Source organism: Anolis sagrei, chromosome 1, assembly GCF_037176765.1.
Source record: "Anolis sagrei isolate rAnoSag1 chromosome 1, rAnoSag1.mat, whole genome shotgun sequence".
NCBI lineage: Eukaryota > Metazoa > Chordata > Lepidosauria > Squamata > Dactyloidae > Anolis > Anolis sagrei.
Window position 1 is genome coordinate 309,579,641 of NC_090021.1, and position 26,193 is coordinate 309,605,833.

General features: G+C 39.8%; 1 protein-coding gene across 4 annotated transcripts in view; it reads right to left on the minus strand.

Moving 5' to 3' along the window:
- CEP128 (centrosomal protein 128) overlaps nt 1–26,193 on the minus strand; it is a 250,130-nt gene that overhangs the window by 159,104 nt on the left and 64,833 nt on the right. For all 4 annotated transcript variants that reach the window (XM_067462949.1, XM_067462950.1, XM_060757262.2 and 1 more), the window contains 3 exons: nt 13,386–13,736; nt 6,257–6,907; nt 3,770–3,934 (listed from right to left, as the gene is read on the minus strand). In XM_067462949.1, the coding sequence (XP_067319050.1) occupies nt 3,770–3,934; nt 6,257–6,907; nt 13,386–13,736 (1,167 nt within the window). The remainder of the gene's footprint in view (nt 1–3,769; nt 3,935–6,256; nt 6,908–13,385; nt 13,737–26,193) is intronic.

Below are 26,193 nucleotides of genomic sequence, written 5' to 3' on the forward strand. Positions count from 1 at the left end.
GTAGCTTTCTGGAAGGAGAGACATAATCTTTCATCGAGGTTGGTGGATAATTATAGATTTTTTACCTTATGACCCTTAGAAATTATACTTTCTTGTCTGCTATGCTGTTGAAATATGTTACCTGTTGGAACCTGGATGGGTTTCTTTATAAGGTTGATTAATCCCACTTTGTGTAGCTAAATCTGGTGTCTTACACTGCAAAACCTTTGAGGAGGTAATGGTATCAATCTATTATTGCAAAAGCAGCAAAGAGTTCCAAAGAAATGTTAGAATTTAATGTTAGAATTCACAAACTGCAGCCCACTTCATCAGATGCATAGAGGAGATAGAGAAGACATTTGGACTTCTTGGAAATGCATTTCTGCCTTATCCACAGAAGAAAATTGAAACTGGATTCTATGATCACATTGATATATAGCAATGTATCAATTGGTGTCTTCCCTGCACAAAACTGTGGTCGATAGCAACCGAGTTCTTAGAGATGTTGAGAGCTGCTATCATTGTTGCTTTATAAACATTTCCCTGCTATTTTTGCGCTTTTTGAATTTATCCCAGAGTCATGGTTATGTGAAACCAATCGCTATGGACACAGCAGAACTTGCTTGTGCAATTATTATCATCCAAGTAATAATTTGAAATCTAAATCTTCTAAGAATGTTTTAATTTTGACATTCTGTAGGGACTGATGGATAGGGATCAAACCAGCCTACAGCACCAATGTTTAAAAATATTGCCATTTCAGAAGAGAACAACCTACACCTTTAATATGAAATTGTTCTTATTCTACATATATATTCAGTAATTTAAATAAAAGCAAGATCTTCCCAAACCAAAAGCAATGAAAACATGATGCTAGATTTGAAACAATACCGGCACCAGACTTCAACCTATATACTGGAGCGACTCGAGGAGAAGAAGTGTACCATTTATGTGCCTTGCTATGAGGAATAGAGATATAGCACTACAGTTCCTGTAACACAGCCCAATAAAATTTATTTATTTATTTATTTATTTATTAAGACCATTTCTACCCCGCCCTCACCCCCGAGGGGGGACTCAGCAATATAAAATCCATTACATAACAATTAAGCAGTGATATTAATTAAAATTACATAACCACATAGAACAGATCATGGAGTCACATAGAACAGATCACAGAATCACAATCATTCTTGGTGTCTTGGTTTTTGGGCCAGTTCTTCGGGTTATTTGGGGCACTAATTCAGAAAAGTGTATTAGATAGACTGCAACAGCTCTGGTTTCTTAGATTCAGTTATCATAATTCTTTATGAGTGGGCAGATAGTGATTGGTATAGCTATATATCAATCACTAGAGTCAATAGAGGAAAACTGGTGCCATGTTTGAAATCGGCAGGTCAAATATACCCAGAAACAGGTCTAACATTTGAGGCATCAAGGTGTGTGTGTGTAGAATATACAAACCTGCTAAAGGTAAAGGTTTCCTCTGACATTAAGTCTAGTCATGTCCACCTCTGAGGGGTGGTGCTCATCTCCATTTCTAAGTGGAAGAGCCGGCGTTGTCTGTAGACACCTCCAAGATCATGTGGCCGCCATGACTACATGGAGCACCATTACCTTCCCACAAAAGTGGTACCTATTTATCTATTCACATTTGCATATTTTCAAACTGCTAGGTTGACAAAACCTGGGGCTAACAGCAGGAGCTCATCCCGCTCCCCGGATTCGAACTGTCAACTTTTCAGTCAGCAAGTTCAGCATCTTTAGTGGTTTAACCCACTGTGCCACCTGGGGGCCCCATACCTGATATACATTTAAGAAAAATAATCTATGATTGTGGATTATATAATAGCCACTGCTGACAGTCACCATATGCACAGAAGTATGGAAAGATAGTTGACAATCTCTGCATTTTAAACATTCATGTAACTCTGATATCTGCCCATATTTAGAACTGAAGCATCCCAATGGAAAAAATAATGACTTTGTGTCTACCATATCATCATATTTGTCAGTTTCTTTTGCACAGTAACATTTTATTTTACAACAGTTCAGGTATGTTATGTGTGTGGATAGAAAACGCAAAGGTTTTCATTTGCATATCTTGGACATGGTAGAAGGCTCATTTTTCCCTTTTGCGTTCTTTGATATTTGATATATAAACTGCAATCAGGCTTTAAGCAAAATGAAACCAGACTGTTGAGCGGAAATAAAAAAATGAATACTGATTTGACATTTTGTTATTTGATGGATTTAAGTTTGACATTATAAAAGAGTTAACCCTGAGCAGCTACTCTTATCAGATCCAAAGAACACAACTGAATTGATCTAATCATGGCTCGTTTTAACCCAGGAAATTACTATGATTTGGTAAAAATGGAATTTGTGTTCTCGTGTTGTTACTTTAATTATGTCCACACAGCAAAAAGAGTAATCAAAATGCCTGTCAGCTTTCGCCATGACAGTCTTTGGAAATGGCTCAAATGCACCACCATAACTTTTATTTCCAAGCCAGCATTTTAAACAACATTTTAGTTCTGTAATTGGCTGGAGAACACAGACAACTATCAGTAATTTCCCAAGGATGATATTTTTTAATCCTTCATACTGAAGGATGAACCTAGGGTTTATTAAAAGAGTATAGAATGTTTTGTTCAAAATTTTCATTGGAACGTTACATTATTAATTTGTCACGTCCTGGTAATGTACTTGGAACATGTTAAAATCCCACTGGCACTTACCCCTGGCACTTCCTACAGAATAGCAATTAAGAGATCTCTGAAGCAGTAGCAAAAGTATAAAACCGGTGTGGAAGCCAAACTGAAGTAAATTAAAGACACATCAAGGTATTAACCCATATGCCAACAAAGCCTGGGTCAGAGTTGTATGTTCCTCTCCTTCTCCCAGGGCAAAACCCAACATGTAGTCTTAGGCAAAGGTTTAGAGCAAAAGCTTATACAAAGGAATCCTTACTGTACAGAAGCAAGTTTCGCCTCTGCATCGAGGACAACCTATCAAAAGAAATAGTTTCTCACAAGAAAATGTTGGTCTCGTGTCCCCCTCTCTTTTGAAATGACATGCAAAGTTGAATATTACAGTGTATTTCCTCTAGTTTAAACCAAACATAACCTCAACCTCCTCCGTGCCTGTTCTGAGCTCTGTGCACCACAGATATTCACTGGCAAACTGCTCTTGTGCCAACAGCTACATTCTCTACATAGAGGACAATTTGATAGTAATCATCAGCTGTGCCAACTCAGAGCACATGAACTAAATTACACTGAGGGTCTATCTTGTCCTCACTGGTTCTGTAGAGGGATTGCATGACCAGATCATTTTTTAAAGCTGATGGGCTGCCAAACATTGGTAAAAGTTGACTTGTCTATTACCATCACTCACAATGAAATGTGGTAGCTTCAGCTGTCACTACACAACTAACCTACTCTAACTGAGCTTTCACAAAAACACAACTCTCATCTACTCCGCCTAGTCAAGAGACATACTTTTGATCTGAGTAAACTCTGATATTAGTAGACTATCAGTTCTCAAAGTCAGGACTTCAAATGGTATTTCACCCTATTTTCTTTCTTTCATCTTTCATTTTATATGTTTTTGAAGAGAAAGGAGAAACAGAGGAAAGCAAAAAATATGGAATAAACTTAAGAAGATGTGTATAGTATAAAATAAAGTGTGATTTTGATGTAGCAGGTTGGTGTTAAAGGTGAGCCCCTGTCTAAAAAGGCTTCTTTTACATTACCGGTATCGTTTAAGATTAGAGAGTTTCATTTACCCTTCCATCCAGTTCCTGTTTCATCAGCTGATATTTTCTCCTACATTTTACATTTTCTTCTTCTTTATGGGTTAGTTCTTCTGTCAGCTTATCACATTCCATTTTCATTTTTTCTACCTGTCGGCGATGTGCTTTTACCAAATTTCTTTCCTCTGTAAGTTCTTCCTGTTAAAACAAAAAATAAAATTACAGTGTGTCTGTGCCTTCAAGTATGGGCTGTGACATGACCAAAGCTCACTGCCCTACAATCAGTGCTATGGGTCTTTTCCCTGACAGTTTGTTCTTAAACAAATTTAAAAGATTATACATTCTACCAGGAAGAAATGTAGGGAAACCATGTAGATAAATTGAATCAGAACCTTGATCCTACCATCTAAACTAAGCTGGGCTGTCAGGGAAAAGGATAGGAGGTAAACTAAGTATAATTTACACAAAGAAATAGAATAATAGAATCATAGAGTTGGAAGAGACCTCATGGGCCATCCAGTCCAACCCCCTGCCAAGAAGCAGGAAAATCAAATTCAAAGCACCCCCGACAGATGGCCATCCAGCCTCTGATAGACAGGGTAGATGACCTCAATTTGGAAAAGACTGAGTAAATGGCTACAAAGTGGGAATAAAAGTCTTATCTCCTTCATGGTGGAGCGACTGCTGCTGTGACTATGTTTTGAGGCATGCATCTGTCCCATGTTTTTTTTTAAAACCAATCACTAGTTATCTGCAGAGGCTGCTATCCTAGTCTAAAACACAATATTTTCCCTCCAGTTTGTTATATAAGGAAGGGACAGGAGTACTAAGGTTTTCTGAGGAGAGGGCAGTGCAATTATAGTGCCAGCTCCAATCTTGCTGGTTGGTTGCTATATTTTCTTTTATTGTGTTGGGCGTGTCCCCGTGCTTCAAGAAGGGGACTCAACAGATAATAATGTGGAATAAAAATCTACAGTGAAGAATTAATGCAGTTTGACACCACTTTGACAGCTCAATGGAATCATGGAAGTTGCAGTTTGGTGAGGCACAAGCACAATTTAGCAGAAAAGGCTAAAGACCTTGTAAAATCACAACTCCTGTGACTACATAGCATTGAGCCATGGCAGTTAAAGATTAGATCTACGCTGTCCTACATCCCAGGTCTGATCCCAAATTATCTGCTTTGAACTGGATTTATGATTCTATACTGCCAAATAATCTGGAATAGGCAGATAATTTGGGATCAGATCCCGGCCCGGAATACAGAGCAGTGTAGATCCTGCCGAACTGCACTAATTCTGCAATATGATGCAACCTAAACCAAACCTGTACAGCAAAGATGAGAAAACAAAGGTCCCTTCATAAAGGTTTTGTGGCTTTCAAAGTCCACATCCAAGTGCCCCCACACACCCTCTAAGGAACATGGAAGCAATTTTTCGTTGTGTTTAGCCTCCCTGCAAGGTCATTTTAGGACCATGACAAGCCTTTTCTACAACAGAAAGTCAACACCTAGGTCATTTCCAGCTAGGACAAAATGCTCCCCTATTTCTCAAACAGCCCGGAGAGGGATGCAAACATAGCAAAAAAGCTTCTCCTCTCTACAAGGCATTGGGGGCATTTGGAGGGGCATTTGGAGGGGGGGTTGGTGTGAGGGTCAATCTCCTGGGGGTTGAATGCAGCTTCCTAGACATCACCCTCACACCAGTTGGCCACCCATGGTTTACACCTTTGGAAAAATCTTGTAGAAGGGCACACATTACACCATGAAAAACTACAGCAGTTACGAAGTAGCTCCTTACATTCCATGTTTGCATAATGACATGTACTTACTTACTTACTTACTTACTGGCATGTACAATCTATCACATACACCAAAGTTTTCCTCCCTATGCCTGAATAATGCCCCTTTTGTGAAGGTATTTTGTATGACAATACAGTATAGTGCCAGCATCTTCTCACTGTTTGCTCTAGAGATTAAATCAAGGAATCACACACATCTCAACTTCCTGAGAATCTATTTCAATTTTTAGTTCGTTTTAAATCCTAGATTCTAGCTCTTACAGCTGTTACTCAATTTTCAAACAGTGTAGGTAATATATGCGTAATTTCACAAGAAGGGGAAATGGATGGGTAAGAACTAAACAAACATAGATAGCATTTTAATGCTCCGGATAATTTTTGATACCTTCTTGTCGCAAGTAAAATCAGAATAAATATATTAAGCAAACAATTGCTCATGCACTTCTCCCGAGTACACATCATCACCAAAATGAGAAAGATGACAATATGCACCAAGAGAAGCAGACTCAGAAAGGTCAGGGGCAAGTAAAGACATGTGACTTTAGCCTCCATATCACACCTATCTTAAACGTACTTGAGTGACTTCTATCATTTTAAATCTGAAGACTACATTTGAGAAATTGAACCTTTTTTATTGGCAACCTGCTCACCACTTCTTTGCCACAAAAAACACAGAACACTAGTCAAAGGTAGGAAATGTAAACCATCCTACACAAATACCTTTAACATTCCAATGTGACTAGCAGCTTCTTCCTTTTCTTGACCAAACAGCTTCATCATCTCTTGGACACGTTGGTCATGTTTTGTTTTCACCTGCTGCAACTCTGTGTGAAGTTCTGCCAGTTCTTGTTGGTGGACATCTCTCTCCAACTTCAGCTGCTTGCTGACAGCAGCCATCTCCTCCTGATAAGATTCCCGTTGATTCTGAAGTTCTGTCAGGGACTTCTGCATCTCCTTCTTTGATTTCTCCTCTTCTACTATTCGGTTGGTCAGTTCAGCTCGAATTGCACTCAGATTTTTTATAGCTGCTTGCATTTCTAGCAATCTTGCTTGGTCCTTTTCATGGATCATGTTAATAGATAAAAGCTCCTCTTCTAAGCGTTGTTTATCTGTTCGTATCTGGCTCTGTGTTAGGCTCTGCTTTTGAAGCTCACTGTCCAGTTTATCTGCATTTTCCCTGACCGCCCTGATCTCTTGTTCAAGAGCTATCTGTAGGGATCGAGATTCACTGAGCTTTACTTCTCTACAATGCAGCTCCTCTTCTTGTTTGGCTCTTTTCTCAAGAACATCAGTCAGCTCCTTCTGAAGATTTTCCATCTGGTGCATGGTAGAAAGAAGCTGACTCTTCAAGTCATCCTTTTCTTTAAGAGCCTACAATTCAAACAGAGGTAGAAAGTTAGAGAGAGAATCAAAAGCTCGCTAGGAATCGAATAGTAGATGTGGTCAACTTGTTGCCTTCCAGATATTCCTGACCTAACCAGAATTGCCACTGCTGGGAGATGATGGGAGCCAGTGTCCAACAAAGTCTAGGGGCCCATGGGTTGCTCATCCTGTACTATGGGGAAATAGGGAATGGTTCAAAACAATCCTATTGAGAAAGTATGACACTACACCAAAAAGAATGGCAGTTAACATTTATATTAATTTTGCCACTGTCTAAAAATCTCATCACTGAGATGTGGCTGTGAAACAGCTGAATAGCAGGAAAAAAGGAAATATAGTACCTTGTGGTAGTGAGGAACCCAAATAACATACATTCTTATTTGTGGGATACTACCTGAGAACCACTCTAGAAATAATGGAAAGGCATCTTTGGAGAAAATATTTAGGCCCTAAAACAAACAAAACCACTGGCATCCTATATGTCTCCTACTATTCAGCTATCTATATCCTTTTATTCAATCAAAGGTCCCAAAATATATGAAATCAAGTACTTCTATTTTAATTGGTGAACTTCTATAGGAGATAACTTGCGGACTGTTATAGGAGAAACTAAATGCCACATAAAGAGACTATGCATCTCTTTTTTTCTACCTAAGTGTAGTGCCTTACATTTATCCTTGCTGGAATACATTTTGTTAGCTTTGGCCTAGCTATCCAATTTTGAATTCCAATCCTATCATTTATGGTATTAGCTACCCCTCCTAATTTGGTTCCCTATACAAACTTGATAAGCATGCCCTTCATGCCAAGTCACTGATAAAGATGTTGAAAAGCACTGGGCCATGACATAGCCCTCTGGCATCTCACTAATCACTTCTCTCTAGGATGAGGAGGAGCCATTGGTGAGCACTCTTTAGGTTTGGCCAGTCACCCAATTACAAACCCATCTAAGAGGCAGCATTGTCGGGTCCACAATTCAGTGTCCCTTCTGTCACTCTGACCTTCTTTCCTGTCATGTTGAAGGCTTCCTTGTTAATCATGTACATTCTAGCAGTCCAACTTACTGCCTCAACACCCACAGCTAGCCTCACTCTTTATATTTTAGACTTAATGTTGCCCCTCAGTTGATTGAACATACCAGAGTTATTTCAGATTATAGGTTCTGTTTGTACTTTTACCTCATTTAGTCAGGCAATTTTTAAACCCTGCTAAATAGAACTTGATTTTGACAGATTATACAGCAAGTGAATGATTAATTAATTATAAGGCATAAGGCAATGGAGTCCACCTACTTTTCAAATCTGGAATACATCACATTTGAGCCTCTGGTGCATATACATTCATTCTTCATATGTTGGTTGGCTATTCTCAAATTGCAATGAAATATTTAATTACTGGTTTAAAACATTTAGCTTTCTGGTGGCCATCTGGCATACCTAGCTTCCTTATATGTTTTTACCTCTAGGGTGGAAGAAATAATCTACTATTTTCATAGTATTAATTTTCCACCCATACTTATTACTGCATCAAAATTGTGCTATCTATTCAAATCTCTGTTACTGGACATCACTCATGAACATTTAAATGAAATGCTAATTACTATTTTCAAATGCTAATTTTCTGCTTGATTACTTTAAAAAAACCATACAATTTTCTAAATCACAAATTGAAAACTATAAAACATTAGAATTTTAGGTTGTTAATGGTGTACTGCCAGTGAACAAAGAGTGCAACAAGGCAGAAACAGCAGGGGAGTGGGACACTTCAAGAACCTAAACACTGTATTGGATGATCTATTTGTGTTAGAGACAGCAATCTTAACATGCCTATATTCAGTAGATGTGAGTTTCTTTCCATGAGTTTAGACATAGCACATATTCATGTTATTCCCTGTTTGTTGGACTTTATCAAATCTTCTCTGAGTTTCAGTTTCTTCATTCTCTAGTTCTCTCTCTATCTCCTCAATGTCAGAAGAGCACATATTGCATAGCCTCCCTCTGAGGTATTACAAAAACATTTATCACTTGTTTGTAAACCTATTCCATTTATTTATCATCAAAGAAGAGTGAGTCTGCTTTAATTCTAGACAATGTATGTGTAGGATAACGATGCGGGAAATAATTTGATAATTTGAAGCTGTTGATCCATTTGGTATCTTGAGAAATTTTAGTGACCACGGGATGATATTTTATCATCAGGGAACCTGTACAGTCATTTCAAGGGAAGATGCAATTGAAAACTAGCTTACTTGTAAGACTAGTAAGCAAACCCTTACTAGTTCAGAGTTACTTTGCCTCACCTGGAATACTGCATTCAGTTTTGGGTGCCTCGTTTTAAGAAAAACATAGACAAGATGAAGGAGGTTATGAGAAGGATTACAAGGATGATATGGAGAACTAAATGTATGAGGAAAGGATGGAGGAGCTGGGCTTGTTCAGCCTATTGAAGAGAAGACTGAGTAACATGAGTGCAATTCTTTAAATATCTCAATGGTTTTCACAAAGTAGCAAGGGCAGGGCTATTCTCTGCTTCCCCAGAGATAAGAACCAAATCTAATGAATTGAAGTAAAGGAGAGTAGATTTTGACTGAAAATTTGAACTTTTTGACAGTAAGAGTGGTTTGACAAGAGAACCAATTGTCTAAGGAGGTGATGGAGTCTCCTTCTTTGGAAATCTTCAAAAGATGCTGGGCAGTTATTTGCTGAGGATGCTTTGCAATAAGCAGATAATTGGATATGGTGGCTTATTAGGCCCATTTCTACTTTATGAATCTATGCTTCTTTGGGGCAGCTCTGTATTGTATCTAGCAAAATGTTTGCTGTTTGGAAATCATCTTCAAGGCATTAGACTGTTGTACCTATCTGCTACATGATACATGAGGAACAGCCTGCTTTTCTATCACATGAAGAAGGAAACCTCCCTTCAAGAAGTTGATTTGGATGGTCCTTAAAAATCAAATTTTAATCTTAATTATTTTATACCTAAAATCCAAGCAGATTCCAGAGTCATAGAATCATAGAATCATAGAATCAAAGAGTTGGAAGAGACCTCCTGGGCCATCCAGTCCAACCCCCTGCCAAGAAGCAGGAATATTGCATTCAAATCACCCCTGACAAATGGCCATCCAGCCTCTGCTTAAAAGCTTCCAAAGAAGGAGCCTCCACCACACTCCTGGGCAGAGAGTTCCACTGCTGAACGGCTCTCACAGTCAGGAAGTTCTTCCTAATGTTCAGATGGAATCTCCTCTGTTGTAGTTTGAAGCCATTGTTCCACGTCCTAGTCTCCAAGGAAGCAGAAAACAAGCTTGCTCCCTCCTCCCTGTGGCTTCCTCTCACATATTTATACATGGCTATCATATCTCCTCTCAGCCTTCTCTTCTTCAGGCTAAACATGCCCAGTTCCCTAAGCCGCTCCTCATAGGGCTTGTTCTCCAGACCCTTGATCATTTTAGTCGCCCTCCTCTGGACACATTCCAGCTTGTCAATATCTCTCTTGAATTGTGGTGCCCAGAATTGGACACAATATTCCAGATGTGGTCTAACCAAAGCAGAATAGAGGGGTAGCATTACTTCCTTAGATCTAGACACTATGCTCCTATTGATGCAGGCCAAAATCCCATTGGTTTTTTTTGCCGCCACATCACATTGTTGGCTCATGTTTAACTTGTTGTCCACGAGGACTCCAAGATCTTTTTCACACGTACTGCTCTCGAGCAAGGCATCCCCCATTCTGTATCTTTGCATTTCATTTTTTCTGCCAAAGTGGAGTATCTTGCATTTGTCACTGTTGAACTTCATTTTGTTAGTTTTGGCCCATCTCTCTAATCTGTCAAGATCGTTTTGAATTCTGCTCCTGTCCTCTGGACTATTGGCTATCCCTCCCAATTTGGTGTCGTCTGCAAACTTGATGATCATGCCTTCTAGCCCTTCATCTAAGTCATTAATAAAGATGTTGAACAGGACCGGGCCCAGGACGGAACCCTGCGGCACTCCACTTGTAACTTATTTCCAAGATGAAGAGGAAGCATTAGTGAGCACTCTCTGTGTTCGTCCACTTAACCAATTACAGATCCACCTCACCGTAGTTTTGCCTAGTCCACATTGGACTAGTTTCCTAGCCAGAAGGTCATGGGGGACCTTGTCGAAGGCCTTACTGAAATCCAGGTACGCTACATCCATGGCATTCCCCGCATCTACCCAGCTTGTAACTCTATCGAAGAAAGAGATCAGATTAGTCTGGCATGACTTGTTTTTGATAAATCCATGTTGACTATTAGCGATGACTGCATTTGTTTCTAAGTGTTTGCAGACCGCTTCCTTAACAATCTTTTCCAGAATCTTGCCCGGTATCGACGTGAGGCTGACCGGACGGTAGTTGTTTGGGTCATCCTTTTTTCCCTTCTTGAAGATTGGGACCACATTGGCCCTCCTCCAATCTGCTGGAACTTCTCCCATTCTCCAAGAACTCTCAAAGATGGTTGCCAATGGTTCCGAAATGACTTCCGCTAGTTCCTTCAATACTCTGGGGTGTAGTTGATCTGGCCCTGGGGACTTGAACTCATTAAGAGCGGCCAGGTATTCCTGGACGACTTCTTTCCCAATTTGGGGTTGGATGTCCTCCAATCCCTCATCCACTCCATCTTGCTGAGGTTGAAGACTCTCTTTTTGTGAGAAGACCGAGGCAAAGAAGGCATTAAGTAGTTCTGCCTTTTCCCTATCCCCTGTCAGCATTGCCCCATCTTCTCCTCGAAGAGGTCCTATCGCCTCCTTGTTTTTCCTTTTTCTACTGACATAAGAATAGAAGCTCTTTTTATTGTTTTTAATGTCCCTGGCAAGTCTGAGCTCGTTTTTTGCTTTAGCCTTGCGGACCTTTTCCCTACAGGTGTTGGCTATTTGTTTGAATTCTTCTTTGGTGATTTCTCCCTTTTTCCACTTCTTGTGCATGTCTCTTTTGTGTCTTAGCACAGTTAGAAGTTTTTTGGACATCCAAAAAACTTATCAACTTATCAAAGCTGAAAATAGTGTATTAGCATACATCTTGTTGTTATAATTTGCCTTCAAATTATTTCCAATCTATGTCAACCCTAAGGCAACCCTATTGCATGGTTTTCATGGCAAGATTTGTTCAGAGAGAGTTTGCTTTCTGCTTATACTGAAAGAGCATGACCTGCCCAAGGTTACCCATGGGTTTCCATGGTCAAGTGAGAAACTTGAACCCTGGTCTCCCAAAGTCTTAGTCCAATGGTCAGACCACTACAATGCACTGGCTCTCATAAGCTCACATTTAGCAGATCCGAAATCCAAAATCTAACCAGATAAACATACACAAAAAGTATAGGTACCATGCTAACTACAACTAAACCTCAATTGGCCTATCAGCATCCCTTTTTCTGCATCTGGGTTTCAAAATGGCACAGGAATCATTGAAGCGATGGATGAGACATATTGCCCTGGGAAAGCTCAAAGCCCGCTCAAATTCATCATGTTCCCCTAGATCCCTGAATTTACCATACACTGAGCCATTCAAGTCATGTAAGTATCTTAACAATCTCACAGTGCCTAATTACCATAGACTCTTCACAAAAGGGATACTAAATCTATTTCCATCAGAGCTGCTATATGGCAGAGTATCTGGCATCTCCTACTCCCAAAGATTATACCCGTGTGGTAAAAATGAAATAGAATCACTAGAACATGTTTTGTTGCAGTGTCACTATTACTCAGTCCAACGTGGCTAATTCTTACACCCAATCTTTACCCAATTGTCTGACAATTGCCCGCAAGGGAAAGTCAGACATCTTTTGGAGGATAAGCACCATGGGGTGACCCTCATGATGGCAAAGTTCCTCACAGCGGCAGCAAGACTGAGAAAGAGCCTAGTCTCCGAACAAGGTATTACCTGACACTGTGTAGTATGCGTCTGTATAGTATATTTCTCTGTTTATGAGGGATCTGTAAACTTCTCGATGTTTATTAATTATTTATTTAACAGCTGTTGGTCCATGAACTGTAATAAAGTTCTTACAACTAAACATGACAAATTTATATCACATTGTAGACAGTTCCAGAAAATCATAAGACAATCAGAGCTGAATCAAATTAAAAGTCTGTTTAGCCTAGCATCTTGTTTTTAACCATGGCCAAAATATTTGATTGAATTAAACCACTGTATTATAAAATACTATTGGATGTCTCTAATAAAAGGAATCTGTTCTCCATCTTCTTCAAAAATTACCAGTAACTGGTTTACCCAGTGGCCCATAGTACAAGCAAAGAAAGGGTACCTCAACCCACAGTGACAAAGACCCCACCCCTCAGAATATTGCCAGCAATGATGAATTTTAAAACCTGTAATTAGTAAATAGGTTTCATGTATGTATATTTTAAACAGTCTTGAAATGGGTAGAGGGGCGTGTTTCTAGAATTACTGGATTGAAAGGAAAGGAAAGAATAAAGAAATCCCATACCAGATTGTTCTTCTCCATCAATTGGCTGTGAAGTTCAGTCTGCTTTTCTAGTTCATGTTCCAGTTTCTTACACTTTAGCTTCCAATGTCTAATAGATTCCTGAGCTTTCAGTTTTAACTCCTCCTTCTTCTTTTCATTCTCTAGCCTGAGCACTTCGGATTGTCTGAATTCAGCTAGGTACCTCTCTGCTTCTTTAGTTGTCTCTTCCAATTGGTGAGCCAGTTCTGTGACCTGAAGTTCTGCCGCTCTACGCTCGTTCTCACAGACTCTGTAGTTACTCTGTATCTCTTTCAACTGGCTCAACATCCTTTGCTGCTGGGTCTCCCTTTTTTCCAAGTCAGAGGTTAAAACCTAGAAGGCATCAAAACAAATTTAAGGATTGTCCTGGGGAATACAGGAACAGCACATATATTTGAGACCATATCAGAATCAAACACCTTCAAGCACATAAAGCAACAGCAGAAATATACTCATTCAAGACACTCTTCCCTTTAGTTTCCAATGAAACAATCCATTGAAACAGCTGTACTTAAAGTGACCTGAACAGGTCTGAATGCCTATGTGAAAAGAAAAACATATGCTTTGTCCTGTTGAACTTGCTCACACCAAGACAAAAGGAGGAAGAACAGATACTTGACACAAAAAATATCTCCTGAGAAAGGATGTCGTTATTTCGAGAATAGTGGCTATCTATCTTTGTATTTTCAAATATTCTAGACTTCAACTCCAGGAATCCATTGGTCATGCTCACTTGGGCTTCTGGAACTTGAAGTCCCAAATACCTGGAGGGCCAAAGGTGGAGACCCAATTCTCTAGAGATTAGCAGCTTTAAAAATTTATCCTTCACCCCAGACCTTTCCAAATTGTACACAACATGTCAGTGTGTCAGCTGCTGAATGTAGGTGTGTTGCACAAATGTAATGGGAAACTTCTATGTGAAAGTCTATGTGAAATAAGCATAATTATTTTAAAATATTAATGTTTTTTCCCCGTTGTAACTATACATTTTGTTATTATAGTTTATATATGAGCCCACGTCTTTTATAAGAGGTTGGTTGAACTTCCGGTTGTTCTGAATTACTGTGCTGTGAAAAAATGGATGTCTAAAATGTGTATCACCAACATGAAATGTCTGGAAAGCTCTGTTTTACACTGTAATCCCTTCTAAATTATTTCTTCTGCCAAAAAATCTCTACTTGTTTGTCATAGATAACTATGCATTGCAGGTATCAATAGAAGTAGAAGGTGGTATGTGGCATGTTGTCTAAGTCTCTTGGCCACACATGATTAGTAATTGTGCCCCCAAAATAGAACTTACTCTTTGAAACTGTATAGCAGAGGGCACTATAGTTTCAGATAAAATGTCTTAAAGGGAGGTAATATTACAACAAAAAGAAAAACAAAGAAAATCAAGCTGCTCCATTATAAAAATCTGAAAACACTCAATCACATAATATTTGTATTAAAGCCAACTAGAATATTACATAATGTTGAAGTTAAAAAAAGAAAAAGGCATGTGTGTCACTGTTGATTTTGTCACTTTTTAAGTTTCACTACAATAAAGTTTGAAAACCACTGGTACCAGGGAGATATCAAACTTGGATGGCTCTGAGGTGCAATTAAATAAATTCATGGAACTATCACTGGGACCCAGTCAAGATGGCTAAATATCACCTTTATGATCAGAGACAGAGTGTTTTTATATATCACTACAGAAAAATGTAAAGTGGAATATGCATCCATTGACAATTTGTTGGTCACTGTGAGAAAAACGACCTCTGAGGATGCTTGACATAGATGCAGGCAAAACATCAGGAGAGAATGCTTCAAGAACATGGCTATATAGCCCGAAAACCCTACGGATTATCTGGATCTGGCACAGTCTGGTTTCAGACCGGGACATGGTACCGAGACGGTCTTGGTCGCCTTAGTGGATGATCTGCGCCGGGAGCTAGACAGGGGGAGTGTGTCCCTGTTGGTGCTCCTGGACCTCTCAGCGGCCTTCGATACCGTCGACCACGGTATCCTTCTGGGGCGCCTTGCGGAAATGGGTCTTGGGGGCACTGCTTTGCAGTGGCTCCAGTCATTTCTGGAGGGCCGTACCCAGAAGGTGTTATTGGGGGACTCCTGTTCAACACCACAGCCTTTGACCTGTGGGGTTCCACAGGGCTCCATATTGTCCCCCATGCTGTTTAATATCTACATGAAGCCGCTGGGTGAGATCATCTGGAGTTTCGGGATGCGGTGTCATCTGTACGCAGATGATGTCCAACTCTGTCACTCCTTCCCACCTGCTACTAAGGAGGCTGTCGAGGTCCTGAACCGGTGCCTGGCCGCTGTAATGGTCTGGATGAGGGCGAACAAACTGAAATTAAATCCAGACAAGACAGAGGTACTCCTGGTCAGTAGCAAGGCTGAGCAGGGTATAGGGTTACAGCCTGTCCTGGATGGGGTCGCACTCCCCTTGAAGGCGCAGGTTCGCAGCTTGGGTGTGATCCTGGATTCATCGTTGAGCCTGGATCCCCAGGTTTCAGCGGCGACCAGGGGAGCATTTGCACAGCTTAGGCTCGTGCGCCAGCTGCGCCCGTACCTTGGGAAGTCTGACTTGGCCACGGTGGTACACGCTCTGGTCACATCCCGCCTTGACTACTGCAATGCTCTCTACGTGGGGCTGCCCTTGAAGACGGCCCGGAAGCTTCAGCTAGTCCAGCGCGCGGCAGCCATGTTACTAACAGGAGCAGGACGCAGGGAGCATACAACGCCCTTGTTGTTCCAGCTCCACTGGCTGCCGATCTGCTACCGGGCCCAATTTAAGGTGCTGGTGTTATCCTACAAAGCCCTAAACGGTTCCGGCCCAAAATACCTTTCGGACCGCATCTCGGCCTATGAGCCCACGAGGACCTTGAGATCATCTGGGGAGGCCCTTCTCTCGATCCCGCCTGCTTCACAGGCACGTCTGGCGGGGACGAGAGAAAGAGCCTTCTCGGTGGTGGCCCCCCGGCTGTGGAACACCCTCCCTGTTGACATCAGACAGGCGCCCTCCCTTATGTCCTTCCGCAAGAGCCTGAAGACATGGCTATTCGAGAAGGCATTTAACTGAGTGCTACAGTAATTGCTACAGTAACTGGAAATGACAACTGGAACGGAATATAGACTACGAGACTGGTTATGATTCTATGATAAGACGGAGCGGATTATCTTAGTGTAAATAGATGATTGTGTATTAGTGATATGTTGGTTTTTGTCGTTGTAGCTTATTGTAAATTGTTTTTATATGTTGTACACCGCCGCGAGTCACTCTAGGGCTGAGAGCGGCGGTTAAAAAATGCATCAAATAAATAAATAAATAAATACAACAACCCAGTGATTCCAGCCATGAAAGCCTTCGACAAAGCAGGATAATCTTTTCAATTCAGTCTTGGATACTAAAGATTGGGATTTTACACAATTGAAAACAAGGCTTTTGATGCCTTGGTATTATAATGAAAGCCTAAAACTGAACTGTTTAAATGGAATATTTTCAACAGTGAAAAAGCCGTGTCCGGGCTTTAGTACACATGTAAGTTTTTCAGACCATAAAGCACACAAGAAAACCTTTCTTTCTCAAATACCCAAAAAGTGATTTTTATACACTCAGTTGAGTTCAATCACAAAGGAAGATTTGTATTAATTAAACCTAACCTCTAAGGGCTGTGGAATTTGACCCTGACAGATGTGAAGGGACAGAGACAAAAGCAATCAGAAATCATTACATTTACCCTTCCACAAATTTTGTGAAATGCCTCACCTTCAGACTCCTGTGCTAGATTATCTTCCTTTCAACAGCTATAATTGCTTCCCATCTGGTGATAATATTAAAAGACACCAGTCCTAAATAATTGCGTCTTCAGCTTTTCTGGGTCATTAAAAATAATTATTTTTTCAGAAACTCTATGAGAAAAGATCGTGTACATACAACTAACGTTTCCATGTAGTAGTTAATGAAACAAGATTCAAGGCTTAAGCAAAGTACAGAATATTGTTAAATTAATTGGAGACATTTATCTTATCGTGTAAAAAAACCAAAACAATGAGCTCTATTTTATTAACAGTTAATACTTTCAACAGCAACAAAAAAAAAAACCCTATCAAGCTCTTCACTGAGATTATTTGCCTTAAGGCACAAGGGTATATAATTAATTCCTTGGCATTACTATCTGTCTGATTGGAATCAGAATGACCCTGCTCTCTGCCACCAAAACATTTACATAAAATGTATGTCCAAGTATTTTATCATCTTGCAAGCAAAACACAATTTTTCAGGAAAGAGAAGTATTTTTTTTTTCATACAAGAATTGTACAAAGGAGAATCATTGCATTTTGAAGCTGAAAGAGTCTACAAGGGCCATATAGTTCCCTACCATGCAGGAGTAAAGATAAAGGTTGTCCCCTGACATTGTCCAGTCATGTCCGACTCTGGGGGTTGGTGCTCATCTCCATTCCTAAGCCAAAGAGCTGGCGTTGTCCATAGACACCTCCAAGGTCATGTGGTCGGCATGACTGCACGGAGCATCGTTTCCTGCTGGAGCACGGAGCATCGTTGATCTGCTCACATTTGCATGTTTTCGAAATGCTAGGTTGGGCAGAAGTTGGGGCTGACAGTGGAAGCTCACACCGCTCCCCAGATTCAAACCTACGACCTTTCGGTCAACAAGTTCATCAGCTCAGCGGTTTAACCCACTGAGCCACAGGAACATACAACTAAAGCATTGCAGAAAGATGTCAATTCTTCTTTTCTTTGAAATTAAATGCTGTCTATATGAATCTTTGGCACATCCGCTGATTATCCACCCTATTTCTATTCAGTACTGTAAATATGAGGATAAATGCTTTTTATCTCTTAATGGTTTGCTATACAATCAAAATGCATTTGTTACTGATTAATGTAATGGCAACAGTCAAAGACCAAATGTGCTTTAAGTCCACTGATCACAGCAGGCAGATTGGGATCTGGCTGCCACTTTGGGTGCATCTACGCTGTAGAATTAATGCAGTTAGACATCACTTTAACTGCCATGCTATTAAATCATAGAAATTATAGGTATCAGCTCTCTCTGACAAAGTGTGTTGAAGCCTTACCAAACTGGAATTCCCAGGAGTCCATAACATTGAGCTATAGCAGCTAAAGTAGTGCCAAACTGCATTCATTCTGCAGTGTAGATGCACCCTTAAACAAGGGAAACTTCAGAAAAGGCTCAGAATAGATGCCATCTCCCATCTCCCATCTTTTGTTTTCACAATTGAGAGTCATGATTGAGGAAACAGGTGCACTGAAACTGTCACAATAGGAGTGACAAATTAATGTGGGATCCAAAACAGGTCTCCTTCCATGTTGTCTCTGGCACTTTTCATAACTAACAAACCTTCTTTCGTATACTAATGTCCCTCTGATTGAGCTGGTTTTATTATATTCATTGGCACAAGAGAACTTGGAGCCCCTTGTGCCATCAGGACTGCTGACCAAAAGATCAGCTGTTCGAATCCAGGGAGTGGGGTGAGCTCCCATCTGTCAGCCCCAGCTTCTCATGTGGGCACATGAGATAAGCCTCCCACAGGATGGTAAAATATCCGGACATCCCCTGGGCAATGTCCTTGCAGATAGCCAATTCTCTCACACCAGAAGTGACTTGCAGTATCTCAAGTCGCTTCTGACCTGAAAAAAAGAGAACTTCACCATAGTAATACCACTGTTAGAGCAGCCACCTTGCTTTAGTTAAAATGTACCATATTTTATTTTAAATTTGTTATTTTTCCATTAATGTGTACTCTTGAAAACTGGAAATGAATAATAGATGCAACTCTATTTCTTTTAAACTAGTAAAGAACAAGCTATTATATATCAACAAAATCAATTTATACACGGGCAAGGTATTGCACTACGCTGACACCAAATAAAGACTTCAGATATTTTATATTTTCTTAAGTGTGTGTGTATGTGTAAGAGAATGGAACATGACTGGGAATACTTCCTTTAGACTCCTGTATAAAGCACCGAAAAATAAGACTGCCGGACATGGTACAAGAAAGTAATGCCAAAAAAGCATAGTTCTCCTACTCTGACTACTTAGGATCAAAGAAAAATCTGGAGAAATAAAGAAATTATGTTTATAACAGATGGAAGAAATGTACAAGTTATGAATTATTTTTTTCCACAATTTCCTGACCTGGTAACTGCTAAAAAAATAAAATACTCATATTTACTTGAGTCTAATGTACCACCAAATCTAATGCGTACCTCAATTTTCAAAACCCTGAAATCAAAAAAAGGATTTGCTGGCAAATGTAATATAAAGTGGCAAAAACTGAACTCTTTGTAATTTGCGGGGGGGAAGTGTGGCTGTGTGCTTATAATTTCTCATTTGAAAACAAAAGTGTTCGAATACCAAAGCTTTTAGCAATGGAAAAGATAATCTTGGAGTGCATCTATGCTGTAGAATGAATCCACTTCTGGCTTAATGTTATGGAATCATGGAGACTGTAATTTGGGAACATGGGGGCTGATGCCTCATCAAACTACAAATCCCAGCATTGCATAGCATTGAGCCAGGGCAATGAAATTGGAAATGCCATCCCTCAAATAGGAGCCCCAGGTGCTCCTGAAGCAGCTTCCTATTTTGCCTTGGCTCAGCACGGAGACTACCATATTACATGAATCTAATATCCACTTGATAATGGAGAAAGGCTGGGAGTTTCAGAAAAACATCTATTTCTGTTTTATTGACTATTCTAAAGCCTTTGACTGTGTTGATCATAATAAATTGTGGCAAGTTCTTGGTGGTATGGGGATCCCAAGCCACCTTGTCTCTCTCCTGAGGAATCTGTATAAGGACCAAGTAGCAACAGTAAGAACTGATCAAGGAACAACAGACTGGTTCAAGATTGGGAAAGGCGTACAGCAGGGTTGTATACTCTCACCCAACTTATTCAACTTGTATGCAGAGCACATCATGCGATGTGTGGGTCTTGACAAATGCAAGGCTGGGATCAAAATTCCTGGAAGAAACAACAACCTTAGATATGCAGTTGATACAACTTTGATGGCTGAAAGTGAGGAGGAGCTGAGGAGCCTTCTAATCAAGGTGAAAGAAGAAAGCACAAAAGCTGGGTTGCAGTTAAACATTAAAAAAAAAAAAACCAAGATTATGGCAACCAGACTGATTGATAACTGGCAAATAGAGGGAGAAAACGTGGAAGCCATGACAGACTTTGTATTTTTAGGTGCAAAGATTATTGCAGATGCAGACTGCAGCCAGGAAATCAGATGACGCTTACTTCTTGGGAGGAGAGCAATGTGCATATTCTTTCAAGTCACCTATTGACTTATGGTGGCCCCATGATTTTTATAGGGTTTTCTTAGGAAAGAAATACTCGGAAGTGGTTTTGTCAAGTCCTCCTTCTGAAATAAGGTCTACAGCACATGGTATTCATTAGTAGACTCCCATCTACTACTGTATACTATCCAGGACTGTTTGTGCTTAACTTTCAAGATGAGACAGGATATGGTACCTTTAGGGCAGTGGTTCTCAACCTGTGGGTTAGCAAATGTTTTGGCCTTCAATTCTCAGAAATCCTAACAGCTGCTAAACTGGTTGGGATTTCTGGGAGTTGTAGGCCAAAACACTTGGGGACCTACAGGTTGAGAACCACTGCTTTAGGGTGTTTAAGCCCTGAACTAGCCTTACTATAATGCTTCCAGGTAAAACCAGTGTCTTTGGCAAGACAACAGTAAATACTGACTTTGTTTTCTTGCCTAATACTAATAATACTTTATTGGTATTCTGCCCTCTCTCCCCAAATGGACTCAGGGCCTTACAAAGCAGCTTGGTTACCTTTGGTCTCCCTGCTCACATATGGCTCAGTCTTTAAGCATAAAGGACAGTCTGTCTGCTTACCCCATCCTTTGTCCCAGCATCCCGGGCTATAGAGCCATGTTCTAGAGGCATTTCTCCTCATGTTTCGCCTGTATCTATGGCAAGTATCCTCAGAGGTAGTCAGGATGCCTCACTACCTCTGAGGATGCTTGTCATAGATGCAGGCGAAATGTCAGGAGAAATGCCTCTAGAACATGGCTCTATAGCCTGAAAAAACCCCACAAGAACCTAGTGATTCCAGCCATGAAAGCCTTCGACAATAAACTGACTTCTATTGCTCTAAAGCAAACATGGTTATGTTTGTTGCCAACATCACTACCCTTGATTCACTTAAAATAATTTTAAGTACATGATAGTGTTCAAAGATGGCTTACCATAAAATGCTAGCAACTTCAAAATAGTACATTCATATTTAGAATCTAATAATTTCAGTTGCAAAATTTAGGATAGTTTGGGTTTTTCCCCCCCTTCTGGGATTTTTTCTGAAAGATAAAAACAGTCAGATTTTGTGTTTCTGGCCACCCATATTCTACCATACACAAACCACATCAAGAGAATATTCTGCAATGCTGATGGAAATATATCTAGTGTCTACAGTTATCCCCAAAATAATACTATCCACTAATTGCCACTTTTTGTATTCCAAGTCTAAAAGCTTAAAAACTGTTGAAAGTATTTTAAGGTTAAGAAAATTCATGTCCCATTCCAAAGCTAAAACGTTTGACAGCTGAAAAATAGAATGCAATTTGCCAGACCAACACTACCACACAAATAAATGGCATCCTTCATAGCAAATTGTCAAAACAACCTGCTTAACACTATTTAAGTAGTTGCAGGCAGATTGTTGACTGGGGCTGGTTACAAGGACTTAAATTGTGTGTTTTATTTTGCTTCAACAGAATACTTTTTAGCTCTTCAGTTTTTTAAAAAACAATGTTAAGTTGTTTTTATTTAGCTAATCTCAGATTTTCTGGTGTATACTGGCACATAAATACTTTTAATAAATCAAAAAATCAATCAATAAAATAAAATACTGATTTGTAATAAAGGAACCTCTCAAGTGATTGGATAAATACTTCCCTTTCCCATACAATATTTGATTTTATGATCGACTAAAAGAGCAACGTTTATACCAATTTCTAAGTTAGAAATGTTTTTACTGCTTTAAAATTTGTATTAAAAGATGTGTATTCAATTATATTAGAGTAAATTAGAAATAAATTACAGCACAAAAATTTAATCACCACAAGAAGAGTACAGTTTCTTGGAAGATGGAGATGAACTTAATACATGAAGCAGAGAACCAATTAGAGAAGTTAGATCTTCAACTAAGGAAATCTTCCCACAGATTGCTATGCATCAAAAGTAGTAAATAGACTGTATCATAATTATTCATGTGAACATGACAGAAATATAAATCTTAATGCCACAAGTTAGAATCTTATGCAACTTTTATTTGCAAACAAAACTGCAGATAGAACTGAATGGCTCTAGTCTTAACTGATCACTGAAGTAACTTTACAATTGATTGTAGCCAATGGATTGCTGTTTTTAAATTGTTTTAAATTGTTTTTAAATTGTGTTAGATTTTAGTCATTCTTGTAAGCCGCTCCGAGCCCCAGGGGAGTGGCGGCATGTAAGTTCGAATAATAAATAAATAAATAAATGTTCCAAAAAGAAGTGTCCCTGTTTTTACTGTACTTTCAATAGAGCCCAATTAAAATGATCACAAATCCATTTAAACACTAATGCAGATAAGGTGGTTGCATCAAATAAGCCTTGCATAAACTAAATATCTGGCCCATCATCTTCTTTCCAGCTTTAGATGATTTTCCCACCTCCCTCTCACATTGTAATGAGATTTTCAAGAAGTCCACATTAGTACCAATGGGTGACCTAAAGCCGCATCGAGTCCTGCGGGAGATGCTAGCGGGGTACAAATAAAGTTAATAATAATAATAATAATAATAATAATAATAATAAAGCCTCTCACGTGTCAAAGTCAACTAGATGGCAGTTGACAGCAACAACATTCTAAGCAAACCATAATAATTCACAATTGCCAGGTTAATATGCAGATTGGAACATATATATCCATCAGCACATCTTTTGTATGCTCAAAAGTTGCATACAAAATGAGAATATGTTCAAGGAAAGGTGTCTAGAAATGTGTTGATATTAGAGAAAACACAAGTTCGTGTGTCTGTGTGTATTAGGCTTCATTTTGCGTGTTCTGTAAGTTGTAACTTACTCAAAAACTGAAAACAACTGATTTATGACTATGTACAGGCAGAAATGATATGGAATAGAAAAAAAATTGATTTGTTCATGGCTTGCCAATAAATAATATTTCTCAAAGACAGTAAACCCTTTTTTGAGTATTACAACCATACAACTCCACTGAATTAATGAATTACATTTTATTTTTTCCTAAAGCTTCCTTGAATTATGTAAAAGTCAACCATGGGCTTTTTTTCAGTTCAGCTGACTCAAGGCTGATGAAAATGAAAGAGATTAAATCAGTGACAACCACTGATGAGGGGGGTACTTGGAATTCTTATGAATACAAATGGCCTATGAAGGTTAATGAGGTTCAACATGAGTTTAAAAGAACAGGAAGGATGTATTTTGTATGTACAGTTCATCCGCCAATTTAAGATCTAGGTAACTTTTTGAAAGGTACATTAGTGCAAGCTAAATTAACTTTTTTATTGTTGATTGTAAAATATCTCTCCATTGCTTTTCCAGTCAAATGTCACAGTTAGGTCAAAAGAAGTTTGGAAAATAACACAAAGTAAAGTTAGTATCTCCCCAGAAATATCAATATTTGCTTATGCAAATATGCCTTGACTACTGCAACGCTCTCTACGTGGGGCTGCCCTTGAAGACGGCCCGGAAGCTCCAGCTAGTCCAGCGCGCGGCAGCCATGTTGTTAACCGGAGCGGGACGCAGGGAGCGCACAACGCCCTTGCTGTCCCAGCTCCACTGGCTGCCGATCAGCTACCGGGCCCAATTTAAGGTGCTGGTGCTAACCTACAAAGCCCTAAACGGTTCCGGCCCAAAATACCTTGAGTACCGCATCTCGGCCTACGAGCCCACGAGGACCTTAAGATCATCCGGGGAGGCCCTTCTCTCGGTCCCGCCTGCCTCACAGGCGCGCCTGGCGGGGACGAGGGAGCGGGCCTTCTCGGTGGTGGCCCCCCGGCTGTGGAACTCCCTCCCTGCTGAAATCAGACAGGCGCCTTCCCTCATGGCCTTCCGCAAGGGCCTGAAAACCTGGCTCTTTGAAAAGGCCTTCAACTAGGGATATGTTTTTGGAATGACCACCGGAATGGACTATGACTATGAGACTGGCTATGACCCAAACTAGACGAAGCGGATTTTTATATGTTGTGTTATGGTCTTATGCTACTGTAAATTGTTGTCTTTTTTGTGTTATGTACACCGCCACGAGTCGCCTCCGGGCTGAGAGTGGCGGTTAACAAGTGCAAATAATAAATAAATAAATAAATAATATGCAAAGCAGGCTATAGAATATATGCGAAATGCAGAACTGCTAACTGCTTCGGAAATACACACATGCATAACACACACACACACACACAATATACACCTGTACATATGTGGTTAAGTTTGCTAAATGCAATCAATGCATGCTTCTTTATGGTGGCATTGGTAGTGGTTTCTTTGTCATCCTGACACCTCTCCTGGGCAGTCAGAGAAGCACATATGATTCATTGCCTTATAAAACAGTGGTTCTCAACCTGTAGGTCTCCAGTGTTTTGGCCTACAACTCCCAGAAATCCTAGCCAGTTTACCAACTGTTAGGATTTGTGGGAGTTGGAGGTCAAAACATCTGGGGACCCACTGAGAGAAGCATTGTTATAGAATCATAAAGTCATAGATTTGAAAGAGTCCAACCCCCTGCCAAGAAACAGGAAAATCACATTCAAATAGAATTATTGCATTCTCATAACAACTCTGTGATATGAGAAACAGTGGCTCAGATCATGGGACTGTCTGAAACTACCTGGGAAAAAACATTTTCTCTCCCTCTCTCTCTCTCTCTTGTTGCTATTTTGTTTTTGGTGCACTGCCTGTCATTAATCTTCATGCCCAAGATGGAATATGTTGATCTCTCCAGAATCAGACCAATAAGTTAATCATTCTGCAGCACTGTCATCTGAACAGTTGTAAACAATTTAAACAAATTTCAGTCACTTGCCAGATATACTTTATTTTGACAAATAAAACACACCTGAGAGTTAATTATATGGTTACAAATCTGTTCATATTTACCACTGGAGTACTTCTCTGCCCTAACAATCTTCACCAAAAATTCTCATGTCATTTTGGAGGACTATGATGCATTTAATTTGCCCCCCATAAAGGAAACATAAGGACTATACATTGCACCCTAGTCCTCAATATAAGAAACCTATTTGGAACAGAAAATATAACTCACTCAATGTAAGCTTTCTTACCCTATTGCATGAGTTTCTCACATCTAGGCTTAAGAAGGATTTCTGTCTTAATACAACTTATTATCTTTATTCCAAAGCCAAAGTCCACTGAAGATGAAAGGAAATGAACACTTGACCCAACACTTCTCAAACAAGAAAAACTAATTGGGCCTATGACTAAAGTTATCTAGCATGCTTCATAGTTGAGCAAAGGTTTGAACACAGGTCTCTCTGGTTCTACTCAAATCTTTTATATACAATACCACAATCTCTATAGTTGCTTTAACTCTTGATTTGGAATGAGGTAGACTGAGTTCACTGATTCCAGATCAAGTGATGCAAGCTGATCAGCACCAACGATTTACTCATCAGGAGGATCTGGCCAAATGCTCCAGATATGAAAAATCTTTATAATCTGAACAGGATAAAAAGGAA